Source organism: Xiphophorus maculatus, chromosome 18 (genome assembly GCF_002775205.1).
Source record: "Xiphophorus maculatus strain JP 163 A chromosome 18, X_maculatus-5.0-male, whole genome shotgun sequence".
Taxonomy (NCBI): domain Eukaryota; kingdom Metazoa; phylum Chordata; class Actinopteri; order Cyprinodontiformes; family Poeciliidae; genus Xiphophorus; species Xiphophorus maculatus.
The window spans coordinates 21,690,597-21,705,950 of record NC_036460.1 but is presented as its reverse complement, the minus strand read 5'-3'; the positions used below and the strand labels follow the sequence as shown (position 1 = coordinate 21,705,950).

Genomic DNA, 15,354 nt, shown 5'->3' with positions numbered 1-15,354 from the left:
CTCTGGTTAAATTTCTTAAGAAGTTTTCTAGTTGGTACTCCTATTATTGTTTCAAATTGCAAATAACATTTTTCCTTAAAAAATAATTTAATCTAGGATCATTGATATGTTTATTATTCTAGATAATATTTGGGAAAGTATTCTGGGATTTTTACGGGAAACTATAGTTGCTATATCAATTCTTGAAGTTGGGTGTTGACCAGAAAAGAAAATTAAATTGGCATTTACAGTTTTTAATGGAAAACTCATGTTCATACTTCTGTATAAAATGCTGTAAAATCACATCATCTTAAATGCTGCCACCTCTCTTAGCATACGGATACTTATATACATACTGGCTCTTATTGATAATGTCTTTAAGACTGTACTGAATATATTGAAAATGTGTCACTTCAAACAGCTTTCAGTGATTTATTGCAGCAGCTTTTGTTTCTGCTGCATTGACCTAACCTCATTCTCACTTGCAGAACCCCTGGGGGGCCACTTTGGGGTTTATACACATCCAAATAATTAAACCTGGAAGCTGCAAACTCCACATACAGATCATTAGTTTGCCATAAAACAACTCAACTGCAGCAAAGCAGAGCCAGCTACATTAATCAAACAAAGACTACCAAACATTAACAGTTTTAAGTTATAATTTAGCTTGTATTGACACATACAACAAACAGTGACATTTGTGTGGCACTTAACTATGCATTTTATTTTCATTTATTGGAGAGCTTTTGCTATTTTTGTAACATACATTTCATGAAAAGTCAAGTAGAGGAGCAGTGTAGCATGCATCACTTTTCCATTGCAGGCATATATTCACAGATAATGTGTTATGAAAACTATATACAATACAGAAAATGAAAATAATAATAATAATAATAATAATAATAATACATGCATCTCAATAAATAAAATATTATCAAAAGATTAATTCTGTCAAAATATAAATTCAAAAAGTGAGACTGAACTATAGTCATTACAGAAAAGAGTAATATAACTCCAACATTTATTTCTGTTAATTAAGATGATTATGGCTTACAGCTGATGAAAACCCAACATTTTGTTCTACAAAATATTGAAGATTGACCATATAGTGTTATATCCTAGCAAACGGAGGGAAAGTTGAGTAGAAGGAGAGGAGAAAGTGTGTAGCAAAAATCTAACTTTCAGAGCCAGGGTCTAACCAAGTTGGTTGAAGAGCAGCTACATACAAACTTGTTACAGGTGCACTCCTTGTCTTAAGCTGTTCCCAAGAGTGTCTTGTGAGGGATTAGTAGAAAGAGGACTGGACTAGGTCCTCCTTGATCCAAAGCACTTTTTCTTTTAAGAATTATTTTTGGCACTAGAGGCCTTTATTTGAAAGTAAAAAAAAACAAGCGGCAAAGCAACCGAGAACAGGAGTTGAACTCAGAATGGGTGTAACCCACTCTAACCACTGTACCATGTAACACCCCACGATTGCCCTCTTTTAAGATGAAAGTATATTTAGCATTTTAATTTAATAAGTCCACCAGTCTGGACAAAAGGGTGGAGAGACAAATAATTCAAGTTGCGTCAGATCCTGAGTAAAGTTTCCACAGTAACGATTTAGTAGGAGCCATGTCATCTCCTGATGTTAGACCAAACTGTTTTAATAAAAATGGATATGGTATCACTGTATTTTATTGAGTTAAACCTGACTTAAACTAAACAGAGTAACTGTGTAGTAGCTCAAATAAAGTATTGTGGACTTTCCACACGCTACTTTTTTAGTAAACCACAATTCTTAGAAAGTGAATTTTAGGTTTTTATCAGTTGCAAACCATAATAATTAAAATGATCAGAAGAAAATATATTACTCAGCATGTAATGAATTTATGAGTTTCACTTATAGAATTGAATTAATGAAAGAAATTAATTTCTCAACGATATTTTGATTCATTAAGATACGATATTAGATTATTTATAAAATGCAAAATTGCAAATATTGGCATCGTCACATTGTACAGTAAGTAAATCTTCCCTTCCCTACACATTCCCAACCCGTAAGAGATTTCAAGAGTAAGATTGGATGCATCGATATCAACACTGCAATGAACACTGACGTCGTAGCTTTTCCATCATGGAAACATGGAGTACGCACATAATAAATAGCAGTATGCTACTTGCATGTGTGTGGTATACACATATGGCTCCTTACATAACACACACAATGATTTTAGAGAATAGTGTTAGTTTTTTTTTCTCCATGAACAGATCATTGTTACAGACTTTTCTTGTTTTACATTCAGTTTTCTGGAGAACAGGACTCCACAAACAACTCACACACACATAGTCAACGCGCCTTCCAAAAAGACACTGCCAGTTTTTTAGTAACTTTTCAGTTTTTTTTCTCAATGTGGTGCATTTTCCTGTCACAGGATGAGGTAATTGCCAGACCCTTTATTTGTGCCCTTTCCCTCAGTCTGATCTGTAAGGGATGCAGCAGCTTAGCAGTGCAGGATTTTAATGAACGCCTTCCTGAACTCGATATTAAAGGTGGTGTATATGATGGGATTTACAGCACTGTTCACGTAGCCCAGCCAAGTGAAAGCGTTGTACATCTCAGCGGGAACTTTGCATTTGGTGCAGTGGGTGTTCAAGATATGGGTGATGAAAAATGGCAGCCAACATATGATGAATACACCTGAGGAGATAGTAAGAGAGAAACAATGTAAGTGAGAGAGAAAACAAAGTCAAGCCCTTGCTGTATATTAGACCTGAAAATGGGTTTGCAAACAAAAGTTGCTCTCAGACCACAGAAATCATTACGGTTTCTTGCATCAGTTTGATTTCTTTTTTTTTCTTTTTCTTTTTGTATTATTCTACAACATTCTCACCCAGGCAGCCAATTACATGTTGGAGTCTTAGATAAAAAATGTAGAACAGCTCAGTGACAGAATGCCCTGTTGCTAATTAGAACCTAAATAACAATTTAGCTATCAGTTTCAAGCTGTGTTCCCTAAGTGGTTTGATTAGAACGGCTTGATTCTAAAAGAACATGTAGTCACCATTATTTTTGCTTAATACTGAAATCACGATGACTCATCAAAACAATGTTATGCTTAAAGATCACTAAACAACCTTAAATATGAAGTTTAACAAGATACCGTCTAATCGAAGGTACATTGAATATTTGGATAAGAGAAGATAACTGATAAATCATTTTTTAAAATTCAATAGTTAAATTAGCAATTGTGCCATTCCACAATCTGAATTTTAAAATGTTGTCATAATTTAAAAAAACTTATGTAAAATGTCAAATAAATAATATGATTGAAATAAGTTAACATGACTTAATTATTTCAATCAAACAAACAAATTTGCACTAAATTTAGTTTCATTAATAAAGAATCCTGCATTTTAATCAAATGAATCTGCATTCACAGACACATTTAATCTATTGGGTTTGCTATGTCACCACATCATGTCCAGGTAAATTTCTTCAAGAAGGCTTCACAGAAGCTCTAGAAAGATGTTTAAGGACATTTTTAAACTTTTAGCCAAGTGCATTGTAAGGTCAGTCTGCTCTACTTCATACCAAAACTGTTCAATCAGGTTGTGGTCAGGACTTTGTGAAGGCCAGTTAAGTACAGTCCATGTCTGACGTCCATGTCTTTATGTACATTGTTTGCAGACATGTTGTTACGGGAATGGGCCATCTCTAAACTGTCCCCTCAAAGTTGAACCACTAGCGATTTACATTTAAACTGTCCAAAATGTCAAGGTATGCGCCACAATATAACCTGCCCTGCACCAAAGCTCAGACAAGGGGCAGCGCAACTACCAAACCCAATAAACTTGACCAATGGATTGCCAGACAGATAGCTATGATTTGTCCAATTTCTCCCCTGCCTGAAGGACACCTGGGTTTTCAAGGTCTGTAGATATCTGCTACTGAAAGTTTGTACTTCTGCTCATGCTCCTCTTTGCTCTCACTGAGGCTGTGTTCACACTGCAACCTGAGGAGATCCAATTCCGATATGATTGACGTAATGCGACCTGTATCTGATCTTGTCATGACAGTGTGAACAGCACAAGTTGGATTCTACTGGCAGTGTTTCAGAAATCTCAGTTAAAGTTAAATAGTCTCTCCGTACACAGAGGCTATTGTTGGTAAGCTCAACCATGCTAATTACGCATGGGAGGTTCTATTAACACTAATAGAAAATGCTAGAGTGATTTGTTTTGAAAAATCTATGTAACTGCAGAGCTGTACAAACTGATTTCTCACACACAGTATGACACTCTTGTTGGATCTAATCTAATTAACAAATGATCATGACAGCAAGGCTACTTAACATTAGATTCAATAACTTTAACCCATTTAAAACCCACCGGTCACAATAGTGACCAAGAAATTTATTTCACTTTCAAGGACTCCAAAAAGCTTACTGATTAAATTTTCAGTTGATGTTCAGCAAATATTGAAAGTTTAGAGTGTTTTGATAATACTGATGCAGTGTCACATTTTTAGAGTAAATTATCACATGGCCAGAGCTGTTTATATCTTGGTTGCACCTTGGTGCGAAGAAGACTGCCATAAACCTCCCAAAGAAGAAGCTAGCAATGTAGGTTTAAATAAACATACAACAAAGATTTTTGGTGCACATCATCTTTAAAGTGTGTAGTTATGATATACACCGTTGCATTTACAAAAATTGGTTTGGTGTGTGAGCAAGATGTGTAAACATGTTGACAGTCACAATAGTGACCGGTGGGACAATACATTTGACCTAGGTGCGCTTATATAAATACATACCATATTCTTCCAATTCCAAACTTCTTCCTTTTTAATATTAAATTTGAGTGTGGTTCTTGATCTGTTAGACTTAGTGAAGGCCAGACAAAACATACAATGTAGTTGTGAGAAAAATGTAATCCTTACTGATTTTGGTTGTGGTGGCTTAGACATGGACTATAAGGGGAAAAGAGGCAGTTTCCCATGCCTAATTTTGAATGCATATGATAAGTTCATGGGAAAAGAGGATGATCTCCCCTTTCCCAGTCATGTGGCACTCTGTTACCACCTGCAAAATTTTATGATGAAAAGATAACTGTCTCTTTGATGTACCCTTTAAAACTAAAATGAGGCTCTGAGAACCTCATTTGGAGAAACCGCTGGTCCACTAGAAAGACAACAATATTTTCATAGTAGAAAGAACTACACAGAGACTGATGTCAAATAGATCAATGAGCACATGAGAGGTGTAGACCTTCATGACCTAAACCCCTCAAGGTACAGAGTCATGATCAGGTCCAAGAAGTGGTGGTGGCCCATCTTAAAAGTGCACCTGTAAATAGGGTGATGGTAGCTTAAGAGGTTGGAGTTTATCTTGTAACTGGTGGGTTGCCTGCTGGAACCCCCACTTTGTCTGTGGTAGTCGTTGTGACCTTGATCAAGAGAACAATTCACCCGCCATGCCTGCCGGTGGTAGTCAGAGGACCCGGTGGTGCCAGGGAAATAACCCAAAATTGAAGAATACCAGTCACCAAATGGTGAGAAGGAGCCATACAACTGGCCTTTGATTCCAGGCCTTGGGGTCCAGTATCCTGTAACTTTCAGGTGTGTCTCTGGTCCAACGCACCTGAATTAAATGGATCATCTCATCCAGTTCTCCAGAGTCCTGCTGATCACCTGATTCAGGTGTATTGAAGCAGAGACGGATGGAAAAGATGCCTGACACCGGCCCTCAATCCCTGGAGTTGGAGGCCCCTGGACTAAGTTTATTACTGTATGACAGTGAGACTGACAGATGTTCATGATTTTCAATAATATAAATGAAGGCATCTACTATAGATGTTATCTTTATGATCTATGTTAATGGATAACACAACAACAGACTGAAGTTCTACTATATAATTATGCATAAACACTCAAACACTCAAATTTACCTTGGTTTAGAATATACAGATAGTCAAATTTGTACTTTACAGAGCAAAAGTTGCACTAAAGTAATGCTGTGGAAAGAGACATTCAAATAAAGAAACAATGTTCACCTTTTATGATCTTTTCTATTTGGATAAAGCACTTTTAGCTCATTTTAGTAAGAGCACCATATTATCCCACCGGTTACAATTGTGACCGATCATAAAACACACTATTTCATATATTTTTCCACAATTGTAAAAATTATTTCCCCTTGATTAGTTCAAAGGGCTATAAATGACATCTGATTTTATTATTTTCATGTTTGGGAAAAATTTGGGTTTAAATGGGTTAACAAAATTATTTACCAATAAAACAGAAAGCTGTAAACAAGAGTTGTTTCCTCTAAAATGGACACGATTGTTATTAATTTGTGCTCATTGCTGAAAACTCTGATAGCCCTACACAAAAACTGAGCATGTTAGCCCAAAATAAACAAAAAAATAAAAGAAACATTAAGTAGATGAAGCATACCGAGGACAATGGCTAACATCTGAGTGGCTTTCTTCTCTTTTTGTTGGGAGATCTTCCTCTTGCTCATGTTTTTGACAGAGGTTTGAGTCTTGCCATTAGGTAGCGCCTGTGTCTGGAAGGCTTTGGCTACAACTGGTGCTGGGTCAGCCAGGGCCTCCTTGGGCTCGCCATTTTTTTCTGCTTTGTGGCCGTCCTCGGGGGGTGTGGGAGGCGTGGAGGTGGGGCTAGCATTGGCCTTGTTGGGCATTAGCTGCTGGTGACTAGTGGCCGGAGTGTCTCCAAGGGCGCTGTGTGTCTGATGTCTTTGCCTGTGGCTGCTGCCGCTGTTGTTCAGCTCATCCAGCTCCAAGTCATCCCCGTCAGTGGCAGCTTCTTTGATGAAAATCTGAAGTTCAAGACAAGCAAAGCAGGATGATAAATCAGGTCACTTATCATTTGAAGAAAAGGGTAATTCCAGGGTAACTGCTTTGTACAAAGGTGTGGTGTCATTTAAGTCAAGTTTATATGTATTTGACATTTAATCAGAGAGGTACTTCAAAGTGTGTTACACAATAAAAACAAAAGATAATAATCAAATATGTTGACAACAGCAAAAAAGCAACAAACATTACATTTAGACAAATTATATCTAAATAATCATTATCAAATAATAGAATGAAGACAAGAAGGAATCAATAACGTAGTCATTATGAATCGAAGGCAGCTCTTAAGAATTGGATTTTTGGGTTATTTTAAAAAGTTTTGTATAATAGTGGACATACTTTATCTGTGCCCACTAGGTTTGCAAATGTTTGTTGACATAAATGACAATATTGACCACAGATAATTGATGGGTAATGTTTGCAATGCACTGGAAGCTGTGAACACAATATTGTCTTTATATATAGACAGTAGGTTCAGTGACAGGAATGCAAATGAAAAATTTAAACATGTTTCATACAACAGGTAGGCCTTTAGAAAGTAGAGTTGGCTTTTAAAAAACAGCTGACTAATTAGAAACATATTGATGAATTGGTGAACTCTCGCAACAGCATTAGTTGCAAGTCTAGTGCTTTTTTCAAAAAGAAGAAACTTGAACAGAAATGAGACTCAAACAATTTGAAAAAGTGACAGAAAAAGAGAAGATACCACTCTTTTCTTGTTGGCAGGTAAGCTTCCATTGGACTTCACAATCATGGTGCACAACCTTACATCTTCTGGATGAGTGCACTTATCCTGCAACAGAAACAGCTGTGTGAGGCCAGGAGAGGGTACGACGTCAAAACCCCGACTAAAGGGGCTGTCTAAGAACAGACAGACAAATAATAGTGGATGTGAGGTCAGATATGATGAGATTTTTTTGTTTTTTGGGGGGTGAGTGGGAAAGGGAAGGTGTTGTTTCGCAACAATAGGATCTTTCAATTGATTTGGAGAAATTAAACGTCACAGAAAAGTAATAAACTGTTTAATAAATATTATTTTATCTAGTAATAAAACATGTTAATTAACCTTTTATTATATCTTATATGCATATGTATTATCTATATTTGATTGGCAGACCAGTATGAGGCTGCGCATAATAAGAATCTGATTAAAAGTTTGGTTTGAAACAAAAGTTCCTGCAAGTTTCTTCATGTTGAGAAAATCAATAGGCACTAAATGAAAAGGTCGTCTAAGGTACATTACATTTAATGCATTTTAATAACTAACCATGAAATGTAGCAGCTAAGGCACATTTAGCATTGCATCCTCATATGCATAAAATACTATCAACTGTAGTACAACTATTGTTGAAAATGTAGGTTAGATGTAAAAAAAAAAATCTATCTGGTTCCACTTCATGTTTTTTTTTTAATTTTTTTTTTTTTTTTTTTAAAGTAAATGCCAACTGTAGACACAGCCTGTTTTAAAACTGTCAGATGCAATTGAGCTGAAAAGATTATTGATTTGCAGCGGCATATAAATTTCAAATACAGGATATTGTCTGTACCCACATGTTTACATTAAATAATGTGTGGAGAAACTGTTATTTTAAAGCGGTAAAAAATCACATAAAAATAAAGAGGCTCTCGCGTAACAAAGAGGTAACTCATTTATATTGAATCAATAAAGCTGCCAAGCTGTAAACAGGAGCCGTAATTTTGAAGCTGCTCACCCTCAGTGAAGTTGCTACATCGGTGTCAGCAGGCTGACACACACGTCGCTTTGGCTTTGTGTTCACACGTTTTCTGCGCTTCCTCAGGACCACATAAATTTGCACATAAACCAGCAGAGTAATGATGAAGGGTACGTAGAAGGACACGATGGAGGAGTACACCACGAAGGCAGGGTTGGCGATGACACAGAGAGACGCATCGCGGGTTGCTGTGGAGATAAGCGCAAGGCGAATGGAAAACTTCACGCTGCATGTTCTGAATAGAGGAAGACATATTTGCAAACTGGGGGTTGTTTTGGTTTTGAAAATCTAATTACTTTTTAAACACTTGTCTCACTCACTGCAAAGACGCTACAGCTTAAAATTGTTGCAGCTTTGAGCTTAGTTGTTGCTCAAAGCAGTGGAGAGACCAAGCACATATACAGGTTGTTTCCCTAAATTTTCTCAGAAAACTTTACGTAGGTTTTAGGTTTGTATTGCATCGAGCTTGCTGCCACTGCTGAATGGCCAATTTCATTGCTGTCCAGGGTTTTGCCAGCAAAATGTCCAGCATGTGTAAACAGAGTTACATAATTATCTATAGTTAGGATCCAGTAATGGATGTGAGAAAAAAAGTGCTAAACATTCAGCACTTTCAGACTTATTGTAAATAACTTAACGTTTAGCCTGGTGAAACAAAGGTTTGACTGACTGCAACTAAATATGAACCAACCCGAAGGACCAAGGCTTATACTACACAAGGCGAATCTTGCAAGTAAAAGCTTGTTAAAAAATTACATTAGTGTTTTTATAAATGGCTGCCCAGCACTGACATTAGTTTGTAGAGTGAAAATGTTTATACCTGAAGCCATGTAGAACTATTGCTGCCTGTGTAAAAGTCAGACAAATACACAAAATATATGACAGTGACCGTAGAGAAGATTTGTATTCAACTCCCTCTTACCTGTGTTATTGAGGCCAAACAGCAGGGGACATGATATAGCAAAGGAGAGAACCCAGACAACAGAGATCATTACGGTGACTCGTCTCCTGGAGCTGTAGCGCGTGTTGTACAGCATTGGCATTGCCACTGCTGTGTATCTAAGATGAAAGCAAAGTTTAAAAAAACACCATATTATTGTGTAGCCAGACACCTTTTTACAGTACAACAACATTAGTAGCCTGTGGGGAAAGTTAGTAGTAGTCAGCTGCTTTGCTGCAAAACAAAGTATGCATATGCACTACCACAACAAGCCCCCTTTTTTCTATTCTTTATAGAAAAACAAAATGTTTGTACACACACACTTCCATAACCTTGCTCTTCCTCTTATCCTTTATTGTAAGTCATCTAAGGTAAAACTGAAACTAAAGTTAAATTTCTTGTTTGTGCATGTAATCTGAAATCTGAAATTCTTTGTATTATTTTTATTATTATTATTTTATTATGTTCACCCTTCTGCTACCTGCTTGTTTTTATTTTTTGTATTTTTTCACTTGGTGGGATTTTTTTGCCTGAAGCGCAGTAGAGAACATGAAGTCCACAAGTGGGTTAAACTTAAAATGTTGCCTGTCATTTGTGATCAGATCCTTTTGGATGTCGGACTGGCCCTTTGGAAACAGTCTTGTGCTGCAGGCTTCAGTTCACATCAGAATGAGAAACTGTAAAGCACAAATTTGTTTTTTCATGTTGGAAGAAAGACCTCATCATTTAACCTTGCCCCGTTATTTGACCTTATTAGTGTACTTGTTGTAAATATCAGGAAATGAACAGCATTTTAGTATGTGTCATTCATTGATTTGTTTACCAAATAGAGAGATTCGTCATGCATAAACTCAAGTAGCTTGGGCTTTTTTGGAGACTAAATACCATTGATGTGATACATAAAATAAAAGGATGCTGTTACATAAAATAAATAAACATTTCCTACTTTCATAGATAAATAATGAACTAAAAATGCAACAATATAACAATGTTTCATGGGTAATACCATTAGAAATTGAATAAGACAAAATATATTCCTATTAATATGAAATAAATGTTTTTATTGATTAATTTTTTATACGATAAATGATATAGTAAGATAATAACACACATTTTAAGATTATGCACACTTAATAAAATGAAAGGAGAAATATAGCTTCAATATTACTTATCAGCCAACAGGCCAGACCACATTCCACCTAAAGATGGTGAAAAAAAAAACAGTCCAGTAAACGAGTCTATTCATTTCTCCAACAAATTCAGACCCATCGTTTGTTAACTCAAATATAAAAGAATATGAGTGTTTTAAAAGCATCAATATCGGCTCCTTTCTGACAGCATGTGGGAGTTTATAAAAATGACAGGGTCTTCACTAATCCAATGCAGACATACACCCATCTGGAATCCTGACATCTACAAAAAAATCTGATTAACTTCCCAAATTAGAGGTGTAAAGGATGTAACTTGAAAGAATAGATTTTATCCAATTTAGCAAAAAATAATTATACAACATGAGATTGACAAGAATACATTCTTAGAATAGCAATGCATTAAATCTAAAGTAAAAAAATGCATTTAGGCTCAATAAAGTTGGGTTGTTATTGCTAACAAATGTATTATAGTTCCTTAATCTCTGATTTTTGGGAATTCTGTTTGGTTTTTAAAAGCTACCGACCCCTCTAGTAAGACTAAAATGTTATTAAATGCTTATGTGTAACATCAAAACTACATTAGGTTTTAATTGATGTGACAAGTTGAAATTTAAGATTGATTTTGAACATACGTATATAAGGTGACATGAGAAGGAAAACGTCATGATATGGTTTTTAAAGTACTTTTTTTGTTGGTAATTGCCTTTCATTGTATCAACTTATATACTTTTAGCACACATTCCCGTCCCCCACTCTTCCCCTTAAATGTTAAAATGGCACATGTCCTGAACTTGTACAGCGCTTCATCTAGCCCAGAGGACTCCAAAGCTCGTTGGAGCTTCAGTCATTCAACCATTTATGCACACATTCACACGCTACTACACTGTAGCCACAGCTACCTTGTAACATTTTGACATAAGCAACCATTAAATACTCGTCTACATACACATATCAGTTTAGATATTTTTAGGCCTTTTAAGTACATTTATAACATAACATTCTTTGATTAAAGATCAGCATGCTATTTGAGAATTTTTGGTTGCTTGTTTGTTTTTTAAATTTAATTTATGACTGATAACAAGAAAATAGACATTTTCATCTACAGTAAGGGACTTTTTATAGATTTATACTAATATAATATATGGTTTTTAAAGGCAAACAAGATTATAAATATGTCCCGGTAATGCAAAGAAGAAAAGGCTGAATGCCTATTAAAATATTTTTGAGTGTGTATACAATTTAAAAAGAAAAAAAAAATTATAAATGAACTTGTACTGAACTTTCTCTTCTGAAAGTTCAGTATTAAGTCATAAATTTGTCCTATCTATTTTGTAGCAACAGAAAAAAGGATAAAAACACCACCAAAACATTAATTAGTCTTATCATGAATCACACTTTCTGTGTGTGTGTCCTCTTATCACCTCCTACATTCAGACAGTTTCATCTTCGGTTTCTAAATAAGTGACTGGTCATTGTTAGAAAGCAAAGACTCAATTCCCCACTAATGTCCTCATCCTTTTTATGATTGCATTCACAGAAGATATAGCAGCAAACAGTGTTTCGGTGAACACGTCTCATTGCTTCCCAGAGCCGTTAAACTGATAAAAGCACACCTATTTATCCCAAACTATTATCTGGACTTTCACAAATCAGTCTCATATGGGTGGAAACAGAAATATACTGAAGCAAGGAAAGGAAACTTTAGATCAACTCACACTCATCCCTCTTCTTCTTCTCCTTCTTCTGTGTATTCACAAATATGCAGTAAGCTTATGCAGTTAAGTGGAATACTGAACACGTAAATGCTGAAGCCATTGTCCTCTTGCATGTTTGGACACTAGCTTACAATATGCACAAATAGGAATCAACCATATTATTCAGATCAACCAGATCTTCCTCCAAATGCGGGAGTCATCCTTCATTCTTATTCAATGCTTTCAATAAGAGCCGGAACAGTCTCCATGTGTGACCATGCTAGAATTTTTTTTTTTGCCATGTGGACTCCAACATGCAGCCAAGCAGAAAATAATGTAAAATTAAGCAGGGCGGAAATCTATAAAAAGAAAATATGGGGGCTGTCTTGCACTTGGAATTGTAATACATATTCTGGAAGTTAACTTAGCAAAATGACAACGCAGATTTATTCCTAAAACGTCCAGCTTGAAACGTGCAGGCTCCTGCTGCTTGTGATCTGCTTTAATTTACTGGCACTATTTAATTAAATTGGATAATTTGCAACAACACATCGGGTATTGTTGCTGAACAGAATCTAAGGACCGCACACACTCAGTTTTTTAATGGCTTTGAAGCTGTTATTTGAGACAACCATTATATTAAAACACATCCAGCCAAAGATGCTTAACAACTGCAACTGCTAATTTTTCAGAGACAATAAGTCTGTACGTCGAGACAAAGCCATGGCAACTATCGCTACTCTCTAGCTAGACGAGCCTTTATCAATCAGGTTGAATCCAGTTCAGAAAATGAAATGACCATGTTGGTACATGAGTAATATTTCCCTGTTTCAGCATAGAAAATCAAAAAAAGACAAAAGAATCCTCCCACTTATGTTACAATGTGTTTCGGTTATGTCCTCAGACACTCCTGGTTTAGATACAAATATCCTACATCGCAGTAGAAAATGTGGTAAGTGGCAACCTTACTCTGGCAAAGAATCAAAACGAAGACCAAGATCTTTAGTCCGAAGAGCTCAAACACTTTGAGGTACAAGATCTTCCTTTTCTTTTCACTTGTACTGACACAGTTAGGACTTAAAGTAGAGTGTTACTGTTAACCAAGGTAGAAAATGTACTTTAAGAACTGCTATAATCAGTATTGTTCAAGCTCTAAATTTAATTCACCCAGGCTAAAATCAGCTAGTTAATATTCACAGTTGAACATCTAAATGGAAATTAGGTTTACAAACTATCTCCATGTCTACAGGGGAAAGAAATCCAGCACCTTGACAAGCTGCTTATGCAAATATTTGTGAAAGAATGGATCACTCTCCGGAGCTCAGTGGATTTCTACATGGTGCTGTGGTGAGTTTCCTCCTGCGCAACAAATCCAGTTCTTCAATCTTCTCACAGCTAAATGTGTGTTAGTTTTAGGGAAATTACAACAAAGGGGAAGAGATTTGGAACAGCAGCAACCTAACCACAAATTGGTGTGCCACCATATTCCTTATTTTAAAGAGTACACTTTTTATTTTAGTACTATTATATTTTAGATTTAAACTTGGGATTTTGCTGGGCACCTTGAGCTTGATATTCTTTACTACATTATTTTTTTCCTGTATTCCAATTTTCTATTACTTTTCTCTATTATGCCTCTCCAAAGTAATGTTTGTCTGATTTCCTTTGTTTTCATCATGTAAAGCATTTTGAATTACCCTGTTGAGGAAATGTGCTGCACAAATAAACCTGTCTTAGCTTCATCACCCAAAAGCAGGAAATCTACATCTTTAGCAGAAAGAACTGCTTGAAAACATTGGTCTCAGTGTAATTAATCTATATCATGTTTGAATTGCTGAACCAAGTTACTGCAATAAATCATTTTTTTAATAAATCATGGCTGTAATGTGAGTTCCACCTTTGTGAGCTTCCCACTACATCGTATATTTTGTATATATTTTAGTATTTCTCTGAAGGATGTCAACCTACCGTTAAAACTGAGAAAGAGTCTTAATCTTACACACATCTCTGCTATTTCTTCACTCCTGCCATCCACTAAAAAACCTCACTGAGACCATATCTGATCCCCGACAGCTTAGAATAAATGAATCAAAAATCAGCACAACGGGAGAAAATTATTATATTATTAAATTGCTTTTCTTCTACTTGAAGAGCAAAAGAATCTTTAATGTAATTTATTAATCACTAGAAATTCATCATTATATTTCTGATTCTCTTTCTTACACAAAATTGGTTGTGTCAACCTGGTTTTGAGCTATCTTGAACCACTAACTCAGGAGAATTGCCAGCAACAATCTATAGTTGAGAGTTTCTCTTAGTTTGTTTTATTGAAATAAAACGTGGGGGAAAGGGGGACATTTTTAGCATCCACTCAGGTCTTAATCTGAATTTCTGGATGAATTCTCAGATTTTAAGAATTAAAAACCATGACACTTTTAATTCTGGGGATGCTTTACTGGGGCTGAAGGAAGTTTGTACTACGCTTTATTATGACTAAGGAGAAAAATCAAAATACTCCCTCAGTGATACAATTTCAATGTGCCCACAATGAATAAGAGTGAAATGTCATCAGTTATTTTGTTTACTTCAGAACCATGTATTTTTTAATCAAATGATAACATTTTTGAGTATTTTAAGATGATTAGTTGAATAATATTAATTAAGAGGATAGGTGGTATATTATGCTACCAATAATGACTGATATGACCATCTGAAGCCACTGTAAGGGAACACTAGTTATTTTGACCAGGCTACGTCCTTTAACATGCAAATAAAGCAAGTTTCTAGGACGTCCTTCTTTCACCTGCCCAACAGTGTCCACATTTAAAAAATTGCTCTCTCAGATTGATCCTGAAGAAAATAGTCCATGCTGTTTGGAAATTTCAAAATGAATAATTATATTAAGTCTAATATAATCAATAAGGAGGTTTCTTAGTTTTATTGACATACTGTGATATCATTTTAATTAGAATGTCATACTAAAAGCACCTTTTGATGAT

At 35.7% G+C, this 15,354-nt stretch overlaps 1 protein-coding gene across 1 annotated transcript in view; it reads right to left on the bottom strand.

Moving 5' to 3' along the window:
* Positions 1–620: 620 nt before the first annotated feature.
* drd2 (dopamine receptor D2) overlaps positions 621–15,354 on the bottom strand; it is a 56,276-nt gene continuing 41,542 nt past the window's right edge. Inside the window, exons 4-8 of the mRNA XM_005801055.2 lie at positions 9,493–9,629; positions 8,550–8,758; positions 7,544–7,630; positions 6,416–6,800; positions 621–2,659 (exon numbers count right to left, since the gene is read on the bottom strand). Of these exons, the coding sequence (XP_005801112.1) occupies positions 2,463–2,659; positions 6,416–6,800; positions 7,544–7,630; positions 8,550–8,758; positions 9,493–9,629 (1,015 nt within the window). The 3' untranslated portion in view covers positions 621–2,462. The remainder of the gene's footprint in view (positions 2,660–6,415; positions 6,801–7,543; positions 7,631–8,549; positions 8,759–9,492; positions 9,630–15,354) is intronic.